Source organism: Xenopus tropicalis, chromosome 8 (assembly GCF_000004195.4).
Source record: "Xenopus tropicalis strain Nigerian chromosome 8, UCB_Xtro_10.0, whole genome shotgun sequence".
NCBI lineage: Eukaryota > Metazoa > Chordata > Amphibia > Anura > Pipidae > Xenopus > Xenopus tropicalis.
The window spans coordinates 141,577,799-141,598,968 of NC_030684.2; the positions used below are offsets into that span (position 1 = coordinate 141,577,799).

The window sequence follows — 21,170 nt, forward strand, 5'->3', positions numbered from 1 at the left end:
ATATGGACCCCCTGTTGGCCTGCCTCAGGTGCTGCACCACATGTGACTGGGTGGCCAATCAGATGCCAAGAGCCTGCTGATACTGTCCTGGAACCAATGGGCTGGGCCCACAGCTGCCAGGCCTCCCACAATGCACAGCGGTGTAATATATCTAATAAATCATATTGGTTCCGTCTGTAGAACCCTGAAACCTGACTCTACGGGTGCAATGATGGAATCCTGTGTGTAAGTGAGGGGTTTGCCAGGGATACCTGAGGAACACACGGATCAGGGGTACATAGTGGGGTATCAGCCTCAGTACTGGGATACATAGTGGGGGTATGGGGCTCAGTACTGGGGTACATAGTGGGGTATGGGGCTCAGTACTGGGGTACATAGTGGGGGTATGGGGCTCAGTACTGGGGTACATAGTGGGGTATCAGCCTCAGTACTGGGGTACATAGTGGGGGTATGGGGCTCAGTACTGGGGTACATAGTGGGGTATCAGCCTCAGTACTGGGGTACATAGTGGGGTATGGGGCTCAGTACTGGGGTACATAGTGGGGTATCAGCCTCAGTACTGGGGTACATAGTGGGGTATCAGCCTCAGTACTGGGGTACATAGTGGGGTATCAGCCTCAGTACTGGGGTACATAGTGGGGTATCAGCCTCAGTACTGGGGTACATAGTGGGGTATGGGGCTCAGTACTGGGGTACATAGTGGGGTATCAGCCTCAGTACTGGGGTACATAGTGGGGTATCAGTCTCAGTACTGGGGTACATAGTGGGGTATGGGGCTCAGTACTGGGGTACATAGTGGGGTATCAGTCTCAGTACTGGGGTACATAGTGGGGTATGGGGCTCAGTACTGGGGTACATAGTGGGGTATGGGGCTCAGTACTGGGGTACATAGTGGGGTATCAGTCTCAGTACTGGGGTACATAGTGGGGTATCAGTCTCAGTACTGGGGTACATAGTGGGGTATCAGTCTCAGTACTGGGGTACATAGTGGGGGTATGGGGCTCAGTACTGGGGTACATAGTGGGGGTATGGGCCTCAGTACTGGGGTACATAGTGGGGTATCAGTCTCAGTACTGGGGTACATAGTGGGGTATGGGGCTCAGTACTGGGGTACATAGTGGGGGTATGGGCCCCAGTACTGGGGTACATAGTGGGGTATGGGGCTCAGTACTGGGGTACATAGTGGGGTATCAGCCTCAGTACTGGGGTACAAAGTGGGGTATGGGGCTCAGTACTGGGGTACATAGTGGGGGTATGGGGCTCAGTACTGGGGTACATAGTGGGGTATGGGGCTCAGTACTGGGGTACATAGTGGGGGTATGGGGCTCAGTACTGGGGTACATAGTGGGGGTATGGGCCTCAGTACTGGGGTACATAGTGGGGTATGGGCCTCAGTACTGGGGTACATAGTGGGGGTATGGGCCTCAGTACTGGGGTACATAGTGGGGTATGGGGCTCAGTACTGGGGTACATAGTGGGGTATGGGGCTCAGTACTGGGGTACATAGTGGGGTATGGGGCTCAGTACTGGGGTACATAGTGGGGTATGGGCCTCAGTACTGGGGTACATAGTGGGGGTATGGGGCTCAGTACTGGGGGTATGGGGCTCAGTACTGGGGGTATGGGGCTCAGTACTGGGGTACATAGTGGGGTATGGGCCTCAGTACTGGGTACATAGTGGGGTATGGGCCTCAGTACTGGGGTACATAGTGGGGGTATGGGCCTCAGTACTGGGGTACATAGTGGGGTACGGGGCTCAGTACTGGGGTACATAGTGGGGTATGGGCCTCAGTACTGGGGTACATAGTGGGGGTATGGGCCTCAGTACTGGGGTACATAGTGGGGGTATGGGCCTCAGTACTGGGGTACATAGTGGGGGTATGGACCTCAGTACTGGGGTACATAGTGGGGGTATGGGCCTCAGTACTAGGGTACATAGTGGGGTATCAGCCTCAGTACTGGGGTACATAGTGGGGTATCAGCCTCAGTACTGGGGTACATAATGGGGTATGGGCCTCAGTACTGGGGTACATAGTGGGGTATCAGCCTCAGTACTGGGGTACATAGTGGAGGTATGGGCCTCAGTACTGGGGTACATAGTGGGGTTATGGGCCTCAGTACTGGGGTACATAGTGGGGGTATGGGCCTCAGTACTGGGGTACATAGTGGGGGTATGGGCCTCAGTACTGGGGTACATAGTGGGGTATGGGCCTCAGTACTGGGGTAATATAGTGGGGGTATGGGCCTCAGTACTGGGGTACATAGTGGGGGTATGGGCCTCAGTACTGGGGTACATAGTGGGGTATGGGCCTCAGTAGTGGGGTACATAGTGGGGGTATGGGTCTCAGTACTGGGGTACATAGTGGGGTATGGGCCTCAGTACTGGGGTACATAGTGGGGGTATGGGCCTCAGTACTGGGGTACATAGTGGGGGTATGGGCCTCCGTACTGGGGTACATAGTGGGGTATGGGCCTCAGTACTGGGGTACATAGTGGGGGTATGGGGCTCAGTACTGGGGTACATAGTGGGGTATGGGGCTCAGTACTGGGGTACATAGTGGGGGTATGGGCCTCAGTACTGGGGTACATAGTGGGGTATGGGCCTCAGTACTGGGGTACATAGTGGGGGTATGGGCCTCAGTACTGGGGTACATAGTGGGGTATGGGCCTCAGTACTGGGGTACATAGTGGGGTATGGGCCTCAGTACTGGGGTACATAGTGGGGGTATGGGGTTCAGTTCTGGGGTACATAGTGGGGGTATGGGGCTCAGTACTGGGGTACATAGTGGGGTATGGGGCTCAGTACTGGGATACATAGTGGGGGTATGGGCCTCAGTACTGGGGTACATAGTGGGGGTATGGGCCTCAGTACTAGGGTACATAGTGGGGTATCAGCCTCAGTACTGGGGTACATAGTGGGGTATCAGCCTCAGTACTGGGGTACATAGTGGGGTATGGGCCTCAGTACTGGGGCTGTAAATCCATGGCACCCAGGCACCGCTGCAGCCAGAGTTCCCCACAGGGCACCAATACAGAGAATAAACACAGTCCCAATGCCGGGGTGGGGGCCTATCAGATAAATCAGGGCCACGCTGGGTGCAATCTCAGCCGCTCTACAAATACCTTGCGTATCCCCAGCCTAATTACTTTATTGTGCTATTTACTGTTCCCTGTTGGAAAGCACTTAGCTGCCCGGCGCCTATTGTCCCAGGGCAAGGACTCACGTAGGGAAAGATAAGGCCTATTGTATTGCGCCATGTCAGGGTCCTGGCAGCCGGCCCCACGCGTGCCTTTGCCCTCCCATAATGGCTCCCACTGACTCGGGGGCCTGCCTGTGCTAAAAGAGAATAATATTCTGAAACAGTTTGCAATTGGTCTCCATTTTCTATTATTCTTAGTTTTTTTAATTCAATTTTAGTTCAGCAGCTCTCCTGGTTGGAGTTTCAGCAGCTGTCTGGTTGCTAGGGTCTGAATTACCTTAGCAACCAGGGAGTGGTTAGAATGAGAGGCCGATATATTTATAGGAGAGGGCCTGAATAGAAAAAATACGTTATATAAAGTCTCACAGAGCAATGGTTTTCTGGCTGCCGGGGTCAGTGACCCCCCATTGGAAAGCTGCAAAGAATAAGAAGGAAAATTATTTAAAAAAAAAAAAACAAACTATAATATAAATAATGAAGACCAATTGAAAAGTTGCTTAGAACTGGGCATTCCACCTCTTTAACAAACTTATTGTAGAGGGAGCCTAAATCACATGTGGCAGAGAAGCCACGGGGGGGGGGGGGGGTCGAGGCGAATCCCTCCCCCATAGCTGCACACAATACACACAATGTATATGAATCTGAAAAGGAAGAGTCACAATTTCCTGGTATAGATCTCCTTTATGCCTGAGCCCAACCCAAAAATGGCCCTGAGCCTGAGTCAGGGAGCTGCTGAATCACAGCCGGGGAGCACAGTTTCATTCCCAGCAGGGTTCATCGGGGTGGCTGGGTGTATCAAAGCGTTAGCTCTTCAGCTTCACAAATCAGCCCCTGCCCCGGCGGAGCTTACAATCTAATCTGTGCACACTACTGTCTATATTAAAAGTGTTTATCCTTTCCTCTGGTCTGGTTCTAACTCTCGAAACAATGTAGCAGAAGTCGTTTTTCCTCCGGGTCTGTTAGATTGAAGACACACGGCAACTACTTTTTCACAGCTACTAAGTAGCTCTGTGTGTCTTAAGGCGAAGACACACAGAGCTGCTTAGTAGCTGCTACATTTTTGCGGCTACTAAGTAACCGTGAAAAAGTAGCCGCCGTGTGTTTTCAATCTAACAGAAAGCCAGAAAATACCCTCCTGTAGACAATATTGAGAATTGCCTCTTCCAAGGGCAAAGACACACGGGGTGATTAGTCACCGGAACTTTTTAAAAAGGCGCGGTGACTAATCCGTGTGACAAAAATGCGTAATTTGTTGCTGCAACACAAATACACTCTATGGGCGAAAAGTCACCTGCGATAAGTTGATGCAACTGGGTTGATTAAAAGTCACGGTGACTAATCGCCCCTTGTGTCTTCGCCCTAAAACACAGGTAGGGGCAATTATCAGTAAGTGATCAGCATTGTCTGTTTTAGTAGCCGGGACAAGTAGCTGCTACTAGTAGCTCCGTGTGTCTTCACCCTAAATCAGTGGGGTTAGCTGAGTGGTGTGGTGTTTTTATTGTTTAGATGCTATTTAGTAGCCTTAGACACACAGAGCTACTTAGTAGCAGCTACTAAATGCCAGAAAAAAAAACCCTGCCATAGACAATACTGAGAATTGCCTCTGCTAAAACACACACAAGCATTGTCTATTTTAGTAGCTGCTACTAGAATTTCCGTGTGTCGTCACCCTAAAGCATGCTGCTCTGCATTACAGAATGATCCCTTATCCAGCATTCCAAATAAAAGATCCCATAGCTGCTGTGATGGAATTGCTGGCCTCTCAGTGCCAGGCAGTTACGGATATCTTGGGGAGGCGTGGCTAAACGTGTAACTCACCCAGGCCCCTCCCACTGTTGCAGGTTTAACCTGTTTGATCTCTCTCTCTCGGCAGGTAAATACACAGGACAGGGTGGGAAGTGGAAGCAGGTTAGTCCCAGCATGGACCCAGGCCCCCAGTAGGGAGATATGAAGCCCCAGGATCTGGTAAGTAAATATAAGACTCGTTCTTCTACCCCGAGTGTGTGGATCCCTGAAGGAATTCCCCGTATAACAATTTCCACGGCTGGAGGTTACGGGCAGACATAGGACAAACCGCAGGGCAGCACTTTAGCCTCGCTTTGTGGCTATTTAACCTTCCCCTATTTATCCATTATTGAGTGTTGTCCCGTTAAACTACAACTCCCAGCAATACCGAGCAGATAAGATGTGTTACTCACTATACTATATACACTGTCTGAGCTTTCCTTGTTACCAGCTTTACCCACAATCCCCTGCTGTGCCAGAAGGGCTGCCGTAAGGTGCCACCCTGAGCACCCCAACCTGCAGTGACACGGGGGGGCTTTTGTGCTTTTATCCGATATAAAAATTCCGACCAACCCTGCATGAGTGACTCCTATTGGGTGTAGGGCTATTGCTGCTCCTCTGACTGGCCAGGTATAATGGTTCTAGGCAGTAGAATATCCAGTTCATTATCCCGGAGAGTCATCGGTACATTCCTGCCCCCATATTCATCTGTATAACAATGCACACTGCTGCCGTCATCCCTGCTGTTGTACAGCTGAAATACTGAGGGCTGGTTGGACGCTCCGAGATAAAGGGTCAGGGACGTGGAAGCCTTAGCTGAAATACAACACCCAGAATTCCCTGTCAGACAGAATGCAGAGCTTCAAGCTGTCATATACACCAGCCATTTGTACTGTTACCAAGAGCATTTATAACTATATCTGCGTGGCTAGCTGTACTGACTCCCTCTGTGTGTGTGTGGCTAGCTGTACTGACTCTCTCTGTGTGTGTGTGGCTAGCTGTACTGACTCCCTCTGTGTGTGTGGCTAGCTGTACTGACTCTCTCTCTGTGTGTGTGTGGCTAGCTGTACTGACTCTGTGTGTGTGTGTGTGTGTGGCTAGCTGTACTGACTCTCTCTGTGTGTGTGTGTGTGGCTAGCTGTACTGACTCCCTCTGTGTGTGTGGCTAGCTGTACTGACTTCCTCTGTGTGTGTGGCTAGCTGTACTGACTCCCTCTGTGTGTGTGTGGCTAGCTGTACTGACTCCCTCTGTTTGTGTGTGTGTGGCTAGCTGTACTGACTCCCTCTGTGTGTGTGTGGCTAGCTGTACTGACTCTCTCTGTGTGTGTGTGGCTAGCTGTACTGACTCCCTCTGTGTGTGTGTGGCTAGCTGTACTGACTCCCTCTGTGTGTGTGGCTAGCTGTACTGACTCCCTCTGTGTGTGTGGCTAGCTGTACTGACTTCCTCTGTGTGTGTGGCTAGCTGTACTGACTCCCTCTGTGTGTGTGTGGCTAGCTGTACTGACTCCCTCTGTGTGTGTGTGGCTAGCTGTACTGACTCCCTCTGTTTGTGTGTGGCTAGCTGTACTGACTCCCTCTGTGTGTGTGTGGCTAGCTGTACTAACTCTCTCTGTGTGTGTGGCTAGCTGTACTGACTGTGTGTGTGTGTGTGTGTGTGTGGCTAGCTGTACTGACTCCCTCTGTGTGTGTGTGGCTAGCTGTACTGACTCCCTCTGTGTGTGTGTGGCTAGCTGTACTGACTCTGTGTGTGTGTGTGTGTGTGTGTGTGTGGCTAGCTGTACTGACTCCCTGTGTGTGTGTGGCTAGCTGTACTAACTCCCTCTGTGTGTGTGTGTGTGTGTGTGTGTGTGTGTGTGTGTGTGTGTGTGTGTGTGTGTGTGTGTGTGGCTAGCTGTACTGACTCCCTCTGTGTGTGTGTGGCTAGCTGTACTGACTCCCTCTGTGTGTGTGTGTGTGTGTGTGGCTAGCTGTACTGACTCCCTCTGTGTGTGTGTGGCTAGCTGTACTGACTCCCTCTGTGTGTGTGTGTGTGTGGCTAGCTGTACTGACTCCCTCTGTGTGTGTGTGTGGCTAGCTGTACTGACTCTCTGTGTGTGTGTGTGTGTGGCTAGCTGTACTGACTCCCTCTGTGTGTGTGTGGCTAGCTGTACTGACTCCCTCTGTGTGTGTGTGTGTGTGTGTGTGTGGCTAGCTGTACTGACTCCCTCTGTGTGTGTGTGGCTAGCTGTACTGACTCCCTCTGTGTGTGTGTGGCTAGCTGTACTGACTTCCTCTGTGTGTGTGGCTAGCTGTACTTACTCCCTCTGTGTGGCTAGCTGTACTGACTCCCTCTGTGTGTGTGTGGCTAGCTGTACTGACTTCCTCTTTTTGTGTGTGTGTGGCTAGCTGTACTGACTCCCTCTGTGTGTGTGTGGCTAGCTGTACTGACTCCCTCTGTTTGTGTGTGTGTGGCTAGCTGTACTAACTCCCTCTGTGTGTGTGTGTGTGTGTGTGTGTGTGTGTGTGTGTGTGTGTGTGTGTGGCTAGCTGTACTGACTCCCTCTGTGTGTGTGTGGCTAGCTGTACTGACTCCCTCTGTGTGTGTGTGGCTAGCTGTACTGACTCTCTGTGTGTGTGTGTGTGTGTGTGTGTGTGTGGCTAGCTGTACTGACTCTCTGTGTGTGTGTGTGTGTGTGTGGCTAGCTGTACTGACTCTCTGTGTGTGTGTGTGTGTGGCTAGCTGTACTGACTCCCTCTGTGTGTGTGTGGCTAGCTGTACTGACTCTCTGTGTGTGTGTGTGTGTGTGTGTGTGTGTGTGTGTGTGTGTGTGTGTGTGTGGCTAGCTGTACTGACTCTCTGTGTGTGTGTGTGTGTGTGTGTGTGGCTAGCTGTACTGACTCTCTGTGTGTGTGTGTGTGTGTGGCTAGCTGTACTGACTCTCTGTGTGTGTGTGTGTGTGTGTGGCTAGCTGTACTGACTCCCTCTGTGTGTGTGTGTGGCTAGCTGTACTGACTCTGTGTGTGTGTGTGTGTGTGTGTGTGTGTGTGTGGCTAGCTGTACTGACTCCCTATGTGTATGGTAAGTGTTCTGATGCCCCATGGCCAATAAAATTCAGAATAACTAGCCTCTGGATAAACCTGGACAGTGTGTTAAAAAATAGATTCCCCCAAGGAATGTGCAGCCTTGTCCTTTAACTGGACAATACCAGTAACTGCTGGCTGGTTGCTATGGGTTACAGGACAAAATGTGTCCACGTTAATACATAAGCCCCTGTCACTGTGTGACTTGTGTAGGCAGCAGTTGGCTAGTGAGCGCTCAGCCGTGGAGCTACTCCTGATATGAACACTTGGAGTACAGCTTGTAAGGGGAGTATGGGGGTGGCGGGGAACTTTCTGCCAGATACAGGAAGGAAGGGGGATATAAGAATAGTAGGTCATGCCCTGAAACCCAGAGGGGGGGGTAGAAAATATTTAGAAGTTCTGCTTCATGGAAATATTATTATCATGGAACAAAACCCTCAGTGGCGGCGGCAGTTGAACTTTGATTCCATTTAACCACAGCAAGCAGTAGGCATAACTGTGCCCCGAGAGTGCCCGCAATCCTATCCTCGTGGCTAAAGGGAGACCAGCACCGTGAGGAAGTAGTTACATACAAGTGCCTGTCAGCAGAGATGGTAGGAGAAAGATGAAAGGCTGAACGTGATGTCTGTGAGTCTTTGTTTCTATCACTTTACTATGTGTAATTGTCAATGGGGACGTTCCACTCACTATGAATTAGAGTGAGTGAGATGCTGGGAAAGCCACATCAGGGGGTGTTTTTGTACAGATGTGCATGGCTTAGATACGTCCAGAGGTATGTAGTAGCCCTAGAGATGCCAGCCTTCCTCCCGTTCCACACCGGTGTAGCCCAGTAGCCGTCAGAACCTCCCATTGGTATGTGGAAGAAACAAATAGGGGAGAAAAACCAATGGCAGTATGTCTTAAGGTCCCCATACACGGGCAGATCCGCTTGCTTGGCGATGTCGCCAAGCGAGCAGATCTTCACCCGATATCCCCACCTACGGGTGGGCGATATCGGGAGAATCCAGGATAATTTGATCGTTTGGCCCTGGGGCCAAATGATCGAATTATAACTACGGGCATAGCAAAAGTCGGCCTGGGGGCCGCATCAACGAGCCGATGTGGTCCCCGATCCGACTAGATTTTCTAACCTTCCCAATTGAGATCTGCCCGATTTCAGGCCAGATATCAGTCGGGCAGGTCCGTCGGTAGCCCCCATACACGGGCCGATTAGCTGCCGAATCGGTCGAAGGGACCCATATTGGCAACTAGAATCGGCCCGTGTATGAGGACCTTTAGTTATTATTAATACAAAAATAAATGAGCGCAACCTCCTAAGTAAGTAAAGTGGAACTGCCCTCAATCTGTGTAACCGCCCCAAACGGAGTGATTAAAGCAGTTAACCCAGAGGTACAACCACGCAGGGTGGGGTACACGCCTCTTATCTGCTCTTGCATTCCTTTGCCTGTATGAATAGAAGTCGAGGGTTTCAGTTGGTACGAGGCTCGAGTTCCTTGGATCTGCCAAGGATTTCATCCAAAAGCAAATTCCTCCGGCCTACCGTTGTCTCCCGTTTCCTCTGTTAAACACAAAGTAACCCTTGTTCTGTTTGTTTCGCTGCCAGGTAGGATGGGAAGAGGCAGAACGTGAGATGATGAGCTCTCCTTCTCTACCTTCAGCTTAAACCAGACAAGGAGAAATCGCATTTGTTGACAGAGGCCCAATGGTGGCTCCGGAAGCTCCTGAGAAGCCGAATGATGTGGACAGTGGAGTCGTAGGGGATTCTGAAGAGTTAACTGAAGTGGCGGTGCAACCCAACATGAATGTAGATCAACCGAGGCTTATCCGATCCGACAGACCATGTGATCATGGAGAAGATGTTGCTCAGAATCCCACCCTTGATCAACAGGACAACCCAGAACAGAAGAAGCGAAAAAGTGTTGGGTTTTGTGAAGTAGACGTCTCTACGACCCCTGGTGCTGCAGAAGAACAAAGCAGTGATGGATCTGTTAATATGGACAACGGGGGTTTTAGTGATGACAAGGACACATCCATGGGCAAAGCTCAAAGCTCTCCTCTTGCCAAAGGTCTTCCTTTGCAATGCCGAAAGCACAGTGTCCCCACTTGCCTGTGTAAAGAGTGTGTGGAGAACTATATGAACCATAATGAAAGTTTAGACGCAGAGGAAAGTGGGAAAGGCAGTGGGGATTTGTTGTGTGCAGACAGTCTATCAGTAGACTCCAACTTAGTTAGGAGCAGAAGTGGCTCTGAGAGGTCCAGGCACTCGGTCTCATTAGAGGAGGAGGACTATGGCCACAGGTATGAAGATGCACAAGTTACCCTGCCCTACCCCGATTCCAGCAAGCCACCGGACCACATCACGAGGCTAAGCAACGCCGGACTGTTTGATCCCTGTGAGGACCAAGTTGAAAAGAGAGAAGCAGAAGACCTAAAAGGAGAAGAGGACTGTGACTCGCAAACGGTGAACCCTGCCTTCTTTATCCAACACGAGAGGCTAGAAAGCTTTTCTGGGAGTAGCCACAGAAAGGTGCAGCTGGAAATGTGCGAACATTTGGACTCTGATAGAGGAGAACCAGAGGCAGAACCTCTACTCCGTTCTCACCATTCCAGGTCAGTAGATGTGGAGTCCATGCAAGGAGGACCTGTTGGCTGCCGGTGTGACAAGAACTATCTCAAGATCGTCGGCTCCTTCTTCCTCTCTCTCTTTGTGTTCCCGGCCTTCCTGTGTTTGGCTTACACATTCCTGCCCTTTGATGCCCCGCTGATGCCAGATATCACCACCAGGCTTATTTACACCTTACGGTGTGGGGCATTTGCCTCATTTCCCATCATCCTCGGTAAGAACACTTGTTGTGTTATTTGTCTTTCCAACCATTCAAACTGCTGGCTGGTTGCTAGGGTCGCCGCAATGTAGAATCCCCCATGATGCAAAGTGACTTTGATTACTAAAATCTGAGTATATTTCTACTGTGGGGGCTGCCATACAACATGTATGTACATAGTAAGGTTATGGTTGCTGGGAGTTAGCAGTAGGCCGCACTGGGTGGAAGTGGACATTCTAAAGAACATTCTTCCCAGGGCCACAGAAGCAGATCCAGGAAGTTGGGGGGACTGTAGCATGTACATCTTCCCAAACAGGAACTGCTCCAGCAGCCATTTTAGGAAAATCGGTGCTCATTCTTGAAAAAAAATAATGTTTAAGTTTCACTTGAAACTGGGTGAAATAGAAAATAATAATGGGATTAACTTCCCCTTGAGAATGTGTGAAAATAGGAAACAAGGATGGGGATTAATTTCCCCTTGAAAATGGGTGAAATAGAAAACAATGATGGGATTAACTTCCCCTTGAAAATGGGTGAAATAGAAAACAATGATGGGATTAACTTCCCCTTGAAACTGGGTGAAATAGAAAACAATGATGGGATTAACTTCCCCTTGAAACTGGGTGAAATAGAAAACAATGATGGGATTAAGTTCCCCTTGAAACTGGGTGAAATAGAAAACTTCCCCTTGAGAATGTGTGAAATAGGAAACAAGTATGGGGATTAATTTCCCCTTGAGAATGTGTGAAATAGAAAACAATGATGGGATTATCTTCCCCTTGAAACTGGGTGAAATAGAAAACAATGATGGGATTAATTTCCCCTTGAAACTGGGTGAAATAGAAAACAATGATGGGATTAACTTCCCCTTGAAACTGGGTGAAATAGAAAACAATGAGGAGATTAATTTCCCCTTGAAACTGGGTGAAATAGAAAACAATGATTGGATTATCTTCCCCTTGAAACTGGGTGAAATAGAAAACAATGATGGGATTATCTTCCCCTTGAGAATGTATGAAAAAAGAAACAAGGATGGGGATTAATTTCCCCTTGAAACTGGGTGAAATAGAAAACAATGATGGGATTATCTTCCCCTTAAAACTGGGTGAAATAGAAAACAATGATGGGATTATCTTCCCCTTAAAACTGGGTGAAATAGAAAACAATGATGGGATTAACTTCCCCTTGAAACCGGGTGAAATAGAAAACAATGATGGGATTAACTTCCCCTTGAAACTGGGTGAAATAGAAAACAATAATGGGATTAACTTCCCCTTGAAACTGGGTGAAATAGAAAACAATAATGGGATTAACTTCCCCTTGAAACTGGGTGAAATAGAAAACAATAATGGGATTAACTTCCCCTTGAAACTGGGTGAAATAGAAAACAATAATGGGATTAACTCCCCCTTGAAACTGGGTGAAATAGAAAACAATAATGGGATTAACTTCCCCTTGAAACTGGGTGAAATAGAAAACAATAATGGGATTAACTTCCCCTTGAAACTGGGTGAAATAGAAAACAATAATGGGATTAACTCCCCCTTGAAACTGGGTGAAATAGAAAACAATAATGGGATTAACTCCCCCTTGAAACTGGGTGAAATAGAAAACAATGATGGGATTATCTTCCCCTTGAAACTGGGTGAAATAGAAAACAATGATGGGATTAACTTCCCCTTGAAACTGGGTGAAATAGAAAACAATGATGGGATTATCTTCCCCTTGAAACTGGGTGAAATAGAAAACAATGATGGGATTAACTTCCCCTTGAAACTGGGTGAAATAGAAAACAATGATGGGATTATCTTCCCCTTGAAACTGGGTGAAATAGAAAACAATGATGGGATTATCTTCCCCTTGAAACTGGGTGAAATAGAAAACAATGATGGGATTAACTTCCCCTTGAAACTGGGTGAAATAGAAAACAATGAGGGAATTAACTTCCCCTTGAAACTGGGTGAAATAGAAAACAATGATGGGATTAACTTCCCCTTGAAACTGGGTGAAATAGAAAACAATGAGAGGAATAATTTCCCCTTGAAACTGGGTGAAATATGAAACAATGATGGGATTAACTTCCCCTTGAAACTGGGTGAAATAGAAAACAATGATGGGATTACCTTCCCCTTGAGACTGGGTGAAATAGAAAACAATGAGAGGAATAATTTCCCCTTGAAACTGGGTGAAATAGAAAACAATGATGGGATTATCTTCCCCTTGAAACTGGGTGAAATTGAAAACAATTATGGGATTAACTTCCCCTTGAAACTGGGTGAAATAGAAAACAATGATAGGATTATTTTCCCCTTGAAACTGGGTGAAATAGAAAACAATGTTGGGATTATCTTCCCCTTGAGACTGGGTGAAATAGAAAACAATGATGGGATTAACTCCCCCTTGAAACTGGGTGAAATAGAAAACAATGAGGGGATTAACTCCCCCTTGAAACTGGGTGAAATAGAAAACAATGATGGGATTAACTTCCCCTTGAAACTGGGTGAAATAGAAAACAATGAGAGGAATAATTTCCCCTTGAAACTGGGTGAAATATGAAACAATGATGGGATTAACTTCCCCTTGAAACTGGGTGAAATAGAAAACAATGATGGGATTACCTTCCCCTTGAGACTGGGTGAAATAGAAAACAATGAGAGGAATAATTTCCCCTTGAAACTGGGTGAAATAGAAAACAATGATGGGATTATCTTCCCCTTGAAACTGGGTGAAATTGAAAACAATGATGGGATTAACTTCCCCTTGAAACTGGGTGAAATAGAAAACAATGATAGGATTATTTTCCCCTTGAAACTGGGTGAAATAGAAAACAATGTTGGGATTATCTTCCCCTTGAGACTGGGTGAAATAGGAAACAATGTTGGGATTATCTTCCCCTTGAGACTGGGTGAAATAGGAAACAATGATGGGATTATCTTCCCCTTGAAACTGGGTGAAATAGGAAACAATGATGGGATTATCTTCCCCTTGAAACTGGGTGAAATAGGAAACAATGATGGGATTATCTTCCCCTTGAAACTGGGTGAAATAGGAAACAATGATTGGATTAACTTCCCCTTGAAACTGGGTGAAATAGAAAACAATGATGGGATTATCTTCCCCTTGAAACTGGGTGAAATAGAAAACAATGATGGGATTAACTTCCCCTTGAAACTGGGTGAAATAGAAAACAATGATGGGATTATCTTCCCCTTGAAACTGGGTGAAATAGAAAACAATGATGGGATTAACTTCCCCTTGAAACTGGGTGAAATAGAAAACAATGATGGGATTAACTTCCCCTTGAAACTGGGTGAAATAGAAAACAATGATGGGATTAACTTCCCCTTGAAACTGGGTGAAATAGAAAACAATGAGGGAATTAACTTCCCCTTGAAACTGGGTGAAATAGAAAACAATGATGGGATTATCTTCCCCTTGAAACTGGGTGAAATAGAAAACAATGAGAGGAATAATTTCCCCTTGAAACTGGGTGAAATATGAAACAATGATGGGATTAACTTCCCCTTGAAACTGGGTGAAATAGAAAACAATGATGGGATTATCTTCCCCTTGAAACTGGGTGAAATAGAAAACAATGATGGGATTAACTTCCCCTTGAAACTGGGTGAAATAGAAAACAATGATGGGATTAACTTCCCCTTGAAACTGGGTGAAATAGAAAACAATGATGGGATTAACTTCCCCTTGAAACTGGGTGAAATAGAAAACAATGAGGGAATTAACTTCCCCTTGAAACTGGGTGAAATAGAAAACAATGATGGGATTATCTTCCCCTTGAAACTGGGTGAAATAGAAAACAATGAGAGGAATAATTTCCCCTTGAAACTGGGTGAAATATGAAACAATGATGGGATTAACTTCCCCTTGAAACTGGGTGAAATAGAAAACAATGATGGGATTAACTTCCCCTTGAAACTGGGTGAAATAGAAAACAATGATGGGATTAACTTCCCCTTGAGACTGGGTGAAATAGAAAACAATGAGAGGAATAATTTCCCCTTGAAACTGGGTGAAATAGAAAACAATGATGGGATTATCTTCCCCTTGAAACTGGGTGAAATAGAAAACAATGATGGGATTACCTTCCCCTTGAGACTGGGTGAAATAGAAAACAATGAGAGGAATAATTTCCCCTTGAAACTGGGTGAAATAGAAAACAATGTTGGGATTATCTTCCCCTTGAAACTGGGTGAAATTGAAAACAATGATGGGATTAAGTTCCCCTTGAAACTGGGTGAAATAGAAAACAATGATAGGATTATTTTCCCCTTGAGACTGGGTGAAATAGAAAACAATGTTGGGATTATCTTCCCCTTGAGACTGGGTGAAATAGGAAACAATGATGGGATTATCTTCCCCTTGAAACTGGGTGAAATAGGAAACAATGATTGGATTAACTTCCCCTTGAAACTGGGAGAAATAGAAAACAATGATGGGATTAAGTTCCCCTTGAAACTAGGAAACAATGATGGGATTATCTTCCCCTTGAAACTGGGTGAAATAGAAAACAATGATTGGATTAACTTCCCCTTGAAACTGGGAGAAATAGAAAACAATGATGGGATTAAGTTCCCCTTGAAACTGGGAGAAATAGAAAACAATAATGGGATTAACTCCCCCTTGAAACTGGGTGAAATAGAAAACAATGATGGGATTAACTTCCCCTTGAAACTGGGTGAAATAGAAAACAATGATGGAATTATCTTCCCCTTGAAACTGGGTGAAATAGAAAACAATGATTGGATTAACTTCCCCTTGAAACTGGGAGAAATAGAAAACAATGAGGGGATTATCTTCCCCTTGAGACTGGGTGAAATAGAAAACAATGAGAGGAATAATTTCCCCTTGAAACTGGGTGAAATATGAAACAATGATGGGATTAACTTCCCCTTGAAACTGGGTGAAATAGAAAACAATGATGGGATTACCTTCCCCTTGAGACTGGGTGAAATAGAAAACAATGAGAGGAATAATTTCCCCTTGAAACTGGGTGAAATAGAAAACAATGATGGGATTATCTTCCCCTTGAAACTGGGTGAAATAGAAAACAATGATGGGATTAAGTTCCCCTTGAAACTGGGTGAAATAGAAAACAATGATAGGATTATTTTCCCCTTGAAACTGGGTGAAATAGGAAACAATGATGGGATTATCTTCCCCTTGAAACTGGGTGAAATAGAAAACAATGTTGGGATTATCTTCCCCTTGAGACTGGGTGAAATAGGAAACAATGATGGGATTATCTTCCCCTTGAAACTGGGTGAAATAGGAAACAATGATTGGATTAACTTCCCCTTGAAACTGGGAGAAATAGAAAACAATGATGGGATTAAGTTCCCCTTTAAACTGGGTGAAATAGGAAACAATGATGGGATTATCTTCCCCTTGAAACTGGGTGAAATAGAAAACAATGATTGGATTAACTTCCCCTTGAAACTGGGAGAAATAGAAAACAATGATGGGATTAAGTTCCCCTTGAAACTGGGAGAAATAGAAAACAATGATGGGATTAACTTCCCCTTGAAACTGGGAGAAATAGAAAACAATGATGGGATTAAGTTCCCCTTGAAACTGGGAGAAATAGAAAACAATGATGGGATTAAGTTCCCCTTGAAACTGGGAGAAATAGAAAACAATGATGGGATTATCTTCTCCTTGAAACTGGGTGAAATAGAAAACAATGATGGGATTAAGTTCCCCTTGAAACTGGGTGAAATAGAAAACAATGATGGGATTAACTTCCCCTTGAAACTGGGTGAAATAGAAAACAATGATGGGATTAACTTCCCCTTGAAACTGGGTGAAATAGAAAACAATGATTGGATTAACTTCCCCTTGAAACTGGGTGAAATAGAAAACAATGATGGGATTAAGTTCCCCTTGAGAATGTGCCAAGGACAGGCTGTCACTGACTAATCTAAACCTCCATAGGACTCAATGGTTCTCCACCTTAGTAAATGGGCCCCTAAGTGATCCAATGAGTGATGCTCTATAAAACACCATTTTCCTGTCTTTCCCCCAGGAGTAATCATCCACGGGATCTCGCGGCTCTGCACCTCTTCCTTCGACCCCTTTAAGCCCAAGGTGCGGGAGGTGGCCATTCACCGGCGGTTTGTCAAGCAGAGCACCTTCCTGTTCGTTTTGTATTTCTTTAACCTGTGCGTGTTGGTGACTTACCTGCCCCAGAACTACCTGAAGCTCATCCCGCTGCTCACCTGTCTCTTTGCACTCTCGCAGTAAGTGATGCGCAGGGGCGGGGCCCTGACACAGGATCTGACAGCCGGGCTATAAATAATGTGGGTAGGAGAGGAGATTGCCCAATGTGGGGCACAGGAGAGGCATTTCCCTGTACTGGAACTGTACTCACTTATTCACAGTTTCACTTGTTTCCTGCTGATGTTTTACTTACCCTTTATTTGTATCTCTGTTCCCTGATCCCACACAGCCATATCCTTCCTCTTATACTTCTCTTTGCTTAGTTATACTACCCCTATACCTGTATACTACCCCTATACCTGTATACTACCCCTATACCTGTATACTACCCCTATACCTGTATACTACCCCTATACCTGTATACTACCCCTATACCTGTATACTACCCCTATACCTGTATACTACCTTCTTCTTATCCATCCCTCTCCTCCATCATCAGCCTCTCCACTTTCTACATTTCTACCCCGTCCATCCCTCTCCTCCATCATCAGCCTCTCCACTTTCTACATTTCTACCCCGTCCATCCCTCTCCTCCATCATCAGCCTCTCCACTTTCTACATTTCTACCCCATCCATCCCTCTCCTCCATCATCAGCCTCTCCACTTTCTACATTTCTACCCCATCCATCCCTCTCCTCCATCATCAGCCTCTCCACTTTCTACATTTCTACCCCGTCCATCCCTCTCCTCCATCATCAGCCTCTCCACTTTCTACATTTCTACCCCATCCATCCCTCTCCTCCATCATCAGCCTCTCCACTTTCTACATTTCTACCCCATCCATCCCTCTCCTCCATCATCAGCCTCTCCACTTTCTACATTTCTACCCCGTCCATCCCTCTCCTCCATCATCAGCCTCTCCACTTTCTACATTTCTACCCCGTCCATCCCTCTCCTCCATCATCAGCCTCTCCACTTTCTACATTTCTACCCCATCCATCCCTCTCCCCCATCATCAGCCTCTCCACTTTCTACATTTCTACCCCATCCATCCCTCTCCCCCATCATCAGCCTCTCCACTTTCTACATTTCTACCCCGTCCATCCCTCTCCTCCATCATCAGCCTCTCCACTTTCTACATTTCTACCCCGTCCATCCCTCTCCTCCATCATCAGCCTCTCCACTTTCTACATTTCTACCCCGTCCATCCCTCTCCCCCATCATCAGCCTCTCCACTTTCTACATTTCTACCCCATCCATCCCTCTCCTCCATCATCAGCCTCTCCACTTTCTACATTTCTACCCCATCCATCCCTCTCCTCCATCATCAGCCTCTCAACATTCCAGGTTTCTACCCCTCCTCTCTCTTTTTCTTCTTCATCAGTCCCTGTACATCTCATGTTTCTATTTATTCCTGTAATCCTTCTCCATCATTAGTTCTCTATCAGCCCTACTACACTCCACGTTTCTCCTTATTAATTGTGTCCCATGTCTTCCTTGCCATTATTCTTTGGTCTACCATCTTCCTTCACCTTCATCAGACCCCCTATGTCCCATGTTTCTTTGCATTCTTCATTTCCACCTCCCTTTACTGACCTCTCTTCCCCTTCATCAGTCCTTCCACCCCTTGTGTTTCTCCATCATTTCATCATGTTCCTTCTTGTATTCCTCTCATCCTTCTGTCTTCACCTTCCTTCATTGACTTCTCTTTTATTGGCCTTTCTGCCCTTTATGTCTCTCCATATGTTTCTGTAATATTTCTATCTTCCTCTTCTTTTCATCGCTCTGTGCCCCATGTATCTCCACAACTTGACCTCTCACAATTCCAATGCTTTTGCCTTCTCTCCGCACCAGTCACTTCTGCCCCCTGAGTCTCTAGCAGACTGCAAATGCCTAAGGTCCACCCTACATTCAGGAACTGAAATTGTTTCTATGTTCTCTCCTTCCAGGCTGATATACTGGCTGTCGTTTGCGGTTGGCCGCTCATTCCGTGGCTTTGGCTACGGCCTGGCCTTCCTGCCGTTGGTCTGCATGCTGGCTTGTAACCTCTGCTTCATGTTCCTTGTGGACCCGGAGAGGATGCTGTATTTGGGCTTACCTCCCAAGGAGGACTCCAAGTCAAAAGTAGACACTTTGGGTTGAAGGCCACAGAGAGGAAAAGAACTAAATCTAGAACAAAGAGGCAAAAGAGCAGCCTCAGCTCAACACTCTAGAACTTTACGTCCCTTCAGGGTAATCGGTTATAAACACAGGAACCCAGGGTGGGCTTACTGATGCATCATGGATGTTTCTTACTCAGGTCAATGTTACCACCTTTATACAACATTTCTTCTATTAAACCTGTTTTTTGATTGGTTGGTTAATCAGTGCAATAGAGTATGTAGTGGAGCCACAAAAGTAAGTGGGCATTGAGCTACAATTAGCTGGAGGTCCATTAAGGACATAGGAAGCACATTGAACACGGAGGCTGGGAGGCTGATCAGGTCACATGGGTAGGGCCGCAAAGAACAAATGTTTTTTTTTTCTTAACTGGGGGTTCCCAGGAACATGGAGTTGCCCCCTGGCTGACAATGGGAAAGAGAGCAGCACATAGAGATTTAGAGCTCTGCACCAGGGTGGGTACTAAGGGAAAGTAAAGAGACCCGTGGGTTCAACTATATGATTTCATGATACGGCAGAAAAGAACAATTTCACTTACCCCATTACTTGTCCCCCATCTTCTTACACAATGTTCTTAGTAATTCTCACTGTATTTATAGCAGTGCCTTGTTGTTCAGCTGCCATTTTGTGTTCAGTATTTATACCTAAATAAACAGAAAATCAGTAGTTTCACTTTATTATACCTGCTTCTTAGTTTATTCAGTGAAGTACAGAGAATCAGAGCTCTGTACCTGGGTAATTACTGGGGGGAGATTGGATTCACTTACCCAGGGGGGAGGTTCCTGTCTGACCATGGGAAAGAGAGCAGCCCAGGAGCAGGAAGTACAGAGAATCAGAGCTCTGTACCTGGGTAAGTACTGGGGGGAGATTGGATTCACTTACCCAGGGGGAGGTTCCTGTCTGACCATGGGAAAGAGAGCAGCCCAGGAGCAGGAAGTACAGAGAATCAGAGCTCTGTACCTGGGTAAGTACTGGGGGAGATTGGATTCACTTACCCAGGGGGAGGTTCCTGCCTGACCATGGGAAAGAGAGCAGCCCAGGAGCAGGAAGTACAGAGAATCAGAGCTCTGTACCTGGGTAAGTACTGGGGGGAGATTGGATTCACTTACCCAGGGGGAGGTTCCTGCCTGACCATGGGAAAGAGAGCAGCCCAGGAGCAGGAAGTACAGAGAATCAGAGCTCTGTACCTGGGGTAAGTACTGGGGGGAGATTGGATTCACTTACCCAGGGGGAGGTTCCTGCCTGACCATGGGAAAGAGAGCAGCCCAGGAGCAGGAAGTACAGAGAATCAGAGCTCTGTACCTGGGTAAGTACTGGGGGAGATTGGATTCACTTACCCAGGGGGAGGTTCCTGCCTGACCATGGGAAAGAGAGCAGCCCAGGAGCAGGAAGTACAGAGAATCAGAGCTCTGTACCTGGGTAAGTACTGGGGGGAGATTGGATTCACTTACCCAGGGGGAGGTTCCTGCCTGACCATGGGAAAGAGAGCAGCCCAGGAGCAGGAAGTACAGGGAATCAGAGCTCTGTACCTGGGTAAGTACTGGGGGGAGATTGGATTCACTTACCCAGGGGGAGGTTCCTGTCTGACCATGGGAAAGAGAGCAGCCCAGGAGCAGGAAGTACAGAGAATCAGAGCTCTGTACCTGGGTAAGTACTGGGGGGAGATTGGATTCACTTACCCAGGGGGGGTTCCTGCCTGACCATGGGAAAGAGAGCAGCCCAGGAGCAGGAAGTACAGAGAATCAGAGCTCTGTACCTGGGTAAGTACTGGGGGGAGATTGGATTCACTTACCCAGGGGGAGGTTCCTGTCTGACCATGGGAAAGAGAGCAGCCCAGGAGCAGGAAGTACAGAGAATCAGAGCTCTGTACCTGGGTAAGTACTGGGGGGAGATTGGATTCACTTACCCAGGGGGGGGGGGTTCCTGCCTGACCATGGGAAAGAGAGCAGCCCAGGAGCAGGAAGTAC

The 21,170-nt window shown here is 47.0% G+C and overlaps 1 protein-coding gene across 4 annotated transcripts; it reads left to right on the forward strand.

Moving 5' to 3' along the window:
- Positions 1-142: 142 nt before the first annotated feature.
- Positions 143-19,883, forward strand: tmem79 (transmembrane protein 79). 4 transcript variants are annotated; one of them, XM_031892107.1, is made up of 6 exons: positions 144-225; positions 5,073-5,164; positions 8,525-8,671; positions 9,648-10,881; positions 16,910-17,123; positions 18,993-19,883. In XM_031892107.1, the coding sequence occupies exons 4-6, from the start codon at positions 9,747-9,749 to the stop codon at positions 19,183-19,185; spliced, it is 1,542 nt and encodes a 513-aa protein (XP_031747967.1). In that variant the 5' UTR covers positions 144-225; positions 5,073-5,164; positions 8,525-8,671; positions 9,648-9,746; the 3' UTR covers positions 19,186-19,883. The 4 variants fall into 4 exon arrangements, with proteins under 4 accessions (XP_031747968.1, XP_031747967.1, XP_031747966.1 ...); XM_031892108.1 differs by lacking the exon at positions 8,525-8,671 and having other exon boundaries at positions 143-225; positions 9,703-10,881; XM_031892106.1 differs by lacking the exon at positions 8,525-8,671.
- Positions 19,884-21,170: the final 1,287 nt, after the last annotated feature.

Coding starts and splice junctions, on each gene's coding strand:
- tmem79 (XM_031892108.1), top strand. CDS start 9,747: ATGGTGGCTCCGGAAGCTCCTGAGAAGCCGAATGATGTGGACAGTGGA. Junction 10,882..16,909: donor CTCATTTCCCATCATCCTCG/GTAAGAACACTT, acceptor TCTTTCCCCCAG/GAGTAATCATCCACGGGATC. Junction 17,124..18,992: donor TGTCTCTTTGCACTCTCGCA/GTAAGTGATGCG, acceptor CTCTCCTTCCAG/GCTGATATACTGGCTGTCGT.